We start from the raw sequence: 5464 nt of genomic DNA on the forward strand, positions 1-5464 counted from the left end.
ACTGCAGAATATTTTTTTCTGCTTACAGGGTATGGAAGTTAAGCAGATGCCTTACTACAGTTTCCATGCTTTTTGGTGCATAGGCAGATTGGTCAGCACCCTGCTTCTTCGTTTGAGCTGAAGGTTTTTTTTTTTTAAAGAAATTCACTTAATTACACAGGGCCTCTTGGGAAGGAGATATACAACTACACTAAGACTTTGTAATATGCTAGCCTTTGTATTTTGCTTGGGACTTCCAAAGCAATTCTCACAACCCACAGGGCTCCATCTTGACCCCCCCCCCCATTGCCATTTAGCACTGACAGCACGCCACTAGGAGAGGCTGCTTGGAGATCAGAATCAGCATTACGCTGATAACATTTCTATTACAATGAACATGCTCGTTTTTTAGGTGCCAAAAGACTCCTTTTAGGTTTTGCCGCAGCTGACTAATATGAGTATTCCAATGTGGTTAGGGTCAGGGTTACACCCAACTCTTATTTCCATCAGGGTCAAGGGATGCAGTGGAAACCCCAAACCAGTTGTCGGACGGTGAAGGGGTGAATGTAGGCAAACTGAAACTTCATTCAGAAAACAGTGAGGTGCTGTGAATAAGAAGAAAATACCACTTGGAGAATAGACGCACACACTCTTCTGAATGGTGTTGTACTCCCCACTCCCTAAAACACAGGCATGCGGGGGGATTGGGTCTCCTGGACTTTCCCTGAAAAGAGATGTCTTGAAGGTAAAGGCCTTGATAGTACACCTCCACCTGTATGAACCAAAGGTGAGCTGACGGAAGGGGCTTTTTTGGTTTGCGAGTTTTGGGTGCCTGACGAAGAGCCTCTTTAGCTGGGCAGCTATGTATGTATATTTTTTCATAAGCTGTTTGGGCGTTCTTAGGGAGTGGAAACGTGGAACGTATATTTGTAAAACTAAATATTCTGCTGCTGCACATCAACCCTGTAAGGTAGGCCAGAACACTTATACTTCCAAGCAAAATTTTTAAATAGCTTTAACTTATCCATTGCCACGTTACCTGAAACTTGGCCAGATTGTACCCTGTACATTCTCTGTGCCAAATTTCAGACAAGTAAGCCAAAATATTTTGATCGTATCGTCAACAGAATTCTAAGGCTGCATAATGGCAGAAGCCTTAACTATCCAACAGCTCCCATAACTGTACTATTGACTCTCCCACTGCATGGCACTTTCCGCAACTAGGGCTGTAGCACAACTGCTTAAGTACACCAACGTCCTCTCAACAGTCAAAAAAGGCAGAGGCCATACCTTCCAGTTGGGCCCCAAAGGGCCACGACCTGTCTTGATGGATTTAAATTTTGCAGGGTCTTCTTCTGGCTTGTAATCCTGGGGCAGACAGAAACAGGAAGGCGGTTACAATGAGACAATTCCTTTTTGGTGGGCTTTATTCCAGGGTGTCCACCATCAGCCTCTATTCCAGGATATTTTACCCTTAAAATGGCTGAAAGACCAATCTCATCATTGCCTTGCATTTGAATCCAATGCCGCTAAGCCAAAAGCACCCACCCACAAAACCCGTTTTCCATCCTTCTGTTGCAGCATTAAATACTGCGACGGCCAACTGCAGGGTGCCCCAAGACCCCAAGGCTCCCAGTATATTCGGAAACAGGAAGGACTCCCCACCATTTTCCCCACTGGCCATTGTCACTTTATCTTGCGGCTCATGGTTTGGCTGGCTGGCTTGAGCCACCCGCTCTTCTAGCTCCTGCACATGAGACACTATGCTCGTGCCTATGATCTTGCTGGTTGCACAGAGGGCTGACCTCTCTGGGCTCTTCCGCACTGTCATTTTTGTCACGCGTTTGTCCCTATTGCTTTGGGGAGGGGGCCTTTTCCACATGTGTTTTGCTCCCTCTGGGACTACTAGAGAGAGCAAAACACATTGGGGGGGGGCCTCCCGAAGCAATAGGGACAAACGAGTGACAAAAATGACAATGCGGAAGAGCCCTGAGTCACTTTCCAGCCCCAGCAGTGCCGAGGAGCCTTCAAAGCTAACACCTGAAACCCACACACAGAAAACACAAGTGGGGTTCTGAGAAGCACGTGGCCATTCCATGCAGGTGGTCATGCCAGCAACACGGCTGCCCGTAGGGGGAAACTCAAAGAGCCACATCCGCCCCAGTCCTTACAGCCAGAGGTTTCCCAGCTTTGTTAACTAGCCTTGCTCGTGCTGCTGGCCTTCCTAATCCAAGGCCGTCCCCAAGGACATGGCTGGTACCTGGTTGCAGGACGCCATCTCTCCTTCCTCCTCCCGATGCCCAGTAAGCCATCCGCCCTGGAGAGCCCTTTCTCCACAAGGACCCGACCTCAGCAAAGCTCTCACTATCAGGTACCATACCTTCGTAAGCACTTGACTCCGTTCTGCAATGTCTATGTAGACGGCTTCCACGTTCTTCCATTCATTAGGGTCCAGTTTATGTACCTGCAGGCAGAACAAGGGACCACATTTGGCTTTCGGTCTGGACACCCAAACCAACCCAGGACCAACTTGGCACAAATACGCTGACGAGCATGATGAGTTTTTTACCCATAAGACCTTTTAATACACCCAGCATCTGGTCTGTACTGAGCTCTCAGCTTCTTTGTGTGCAATGTTAGCACACCATTTGTAGACCAAGTGGTACGCTAATGCTGCATGCAAAGGAACACAGTTTCAACAAGACTGGGGGGTGCATGCAAGATGACGCAGGTAAGTTCTTCTTGCCCACTGATTTTGCACTGAAATCTGTCTTTAAAGGCTGAAGGGGAACCTAAGGACAGGAAAGGATGCAACTCCCCGCAGTTCTTTTCCTACAGCCACATACGCCAGCTTTTCCACCCAGTGTGGGCACAAGAGATACACTGAGAAATTCAAGAGGCCTACAAAGACCTGATGGACCACATCATAAAAAGCTCCAATGGCTGTCCTGCGCTGACTCTCAAATGTTAACTTGATGCTTATGAGAAACGGGTTTTAGTATGTCAGAGGCCGTGCTGGGGGGCAGGAGGCTCCAACATCTACTCTACTGGGAAAACCATTTGCTCTGCCAAGTTCCTGCAGAATTACATTTGTGCTTGAGCACCCACCCAGCAATGGACCAAGTTTGTTTTGCACTGTGTGCAAAGTAAGAATTCCAGCAGCATTTCTCACAGGGCAGCTGCCAGAACAAGTCAACCCAGGGATTAAGAGAGCTATACAAAAACACGTTTTGTTATCATATTTTGATGCAGAAGCCATTTCAGAACAAATGTTTGGCAAAGAAGTTCTACTGCAGCCACATACAGCTCGGCCTCCAAGACAGGCCACGATCCAGCCGCAGCAGTCCCTGCCAGTGACACTTACATTCTCCTGTGTCCCGAGGTCTGCTTTGTGCCAGGTTTCAATTTTGATTAAAAAGTCATCTTTCATATACTCATTCTGCAAAGAAGAGAAGACCCAGTTATCTTGCGGGGGAGCTAAGAAATGCATATCAGAATACAAATTGGTCGGTGCTATAACCTGACAACAGCTAAGAAAACAATTGCATTCCTTACATCTTCCCTTCTTCTTTCCCACAGTTAGGAAGTAGACAGCACGCTCCCCTGGGAGAGGGACTGGTCCATTTTTGCTTCTGAAACTCTACAAAGTGCCATGTGCATTTAGAGCTCTATATAATACACTCACACGCATCCTAGGTGTGCCCATATTCTAGTGACAACGGGATTCCATGTCCTCAAGAGCATTTCTATGAACTGTGTTCTTACGCTATTTGGCAGGAAGACACAGGGACACCCAGATGTTAACATTTAAATGGTGCACAAGACGATTGTTATAACTGAAATACAAAAAGGGCCACCCTAAAGAAGCAAGAGCCCGTCTCCCACTTTAGACAGGCTTAGGTAGACAGGTAAAGGGTCAAGGTGAAACAGACGGTTATTTTCGAGTTTGGACTACGATGTCCAGATTTCGGCTTTTTGACGCTGGTCAGGCTAATTTAAAGATCTATTTCGTCAATCATAGTGCGCGCATGGCCATGTTGTTTCGTACTAGATGTTATGTACGATATCGGCAAGTAATCATTACGAGATTCATAGGTGAAAAATAAAAATAAAATAAGTCAAAATGTGCAAGTGAAAAAGGGAAAATAAACTAACCTGAGAGCTACGTGAAAAGGGGAAGAAGAAAAAAACGACCACCACCACCCTAACCAACTAAACCTCACCCACCCACCTCCCAATCCGAATTAACAAAGGCGTGAATAATGTCAATAGAATACAAAAAGGCCCAATTTCGCAAACCACGTTATTCTTGTTGGGCGCAAGCCCAGTCTCCGTAACAAACGGTTGTTCAGGATGGGCCACTTCCCTCTGGCCCCCATTGGGAAACCAAAGAAATCCAACTCCTTTGCTCCCGTCAGATGTTTTATTTGATCTTCCAATTTAGCATAGTATTGAGTTTTCTCTTTTGCTGCCTGTATTAGGCCATTCCGTTGATACTCATAACGTACCTTATATCAAGTCACATTACTGGTCCCTCTAGCCTAGTAACATCTGTTCTGACAAGCGAGGGTCTCTGGGGTCACAGGAGAATCACAAGATTATTTGGAGGGCCCCTACCCTGAATTACTCCTTTGTGGCATGACTACTGGCATCTCAGTCATGGCTGCCATGTTTTCTTAAGACACTGCACATACAGAGATGCACATATGCAGTTTCATACAGGAATACACTCGCCAACACACGTGCACTGGAAGCTACAATGAGCAACAGGAAAAAATGTCTTTAAAATATTTATGCGCCTGCCTTCCTCTTAAGCAGCTCAAAGAAAAGTGCACATGCCCTTGATGTGGGGCAGGGAGAATAGGAGGCTTCAATGGCCATTTGGGACAAGCTCTGAAGTGGCCAGAAAATCTCACCCGTAGAAAGAAGGGAATTGGGGCTGGAGGTTACTGAAGGAGGTTTACTTTCTTCTTCAGTTAAAACAAAACCCCTAGAGTAATGCAAAGTGTTTGGAATCTCCATAGACGTTTAAGCTCATTGCCCTTTTCAGAGGTGAGAAACAGATGCCTGTAATCGGTTAAAAGTACGTAAAGTAATTCACCACTGAAACCACCGCAGCGGCTTATGCCAAATCCAGCTGAGAAAGGTGTGTCCCCAGCAGCCTCCAGCCAAAGATAAACACAAAGATAAACACTCTAAACACACACAGGCGACTTCCAAAGAAATCAGTAAAAGCCATACTTACTGTAATAACTGCTCCAAAAGCCGACACATGGAAAGAAAAACACAGCTTTAATGAGAGAGGGAAGGAATTCAGAGATGCAGCAGTATCCCCTCACCCAAAGACAGCAGAGTCAACCCAGGTACCAGCTCTCAAGTGCCCATTTGAAGTCTTTCCTGTAGCCAAACGCAGCTGCACAAAGGGACAAGTGCTTTACTTAGATTAATCCAACCCAAAAGGACAATGGCTTCAGCTGCTAAAAAT

At 46.2% G+C, this 5464-nt stretch overlaps 1 protein-coding gene across 1 annotated transcript in view; it reads right to left on the reverse strand.

The window, feature by feature from the left end:
• The window catches only part of PITPNA (phosphatidylinositol transfer protein alpha), a 33536-nt gene that overhangs the window by 7751 nt on the left and 20321 nt on the right, over nt 1-5464 (reverse strand). The window contains exons 5-8 of the mRNA XM_015421867.1: nt 5225-5232; nt 3344-3418; nt 2360-2443; nt 1270-1347 (exon numbers count right to left, since the gene is read on the reverse strand). Coding sequence (XP_015277353.1) covers nt 1270-1347; nt 2360-2443; nt 3344-3418; nt 5225-5232 — 245 coding nt within the window. The remainder of the gene's footprint in view (nt 1-1269; nt 1348-2359; nt 2444-3343; nt 3419-5224; nt 5233-5464) is intronic.

The sequence above is a fragment of the Gekko japonicus genome, unplaced genomic scaffold, assembly GCF_001447785.1.
Source record: "Gekko japonicus isolate JY-2015 unplaced genomic scaffold, Gekko_japonicus_V1.1 scaffold21, whole genome shotgun sequence".
NCBI classification, from domain to species: domain Eukaryota; kingdom Metazoa; phylum Chordata; class Lepidosauria; order Squamata; family Gekkonidae; genus Gekko; species Gekko japonicus.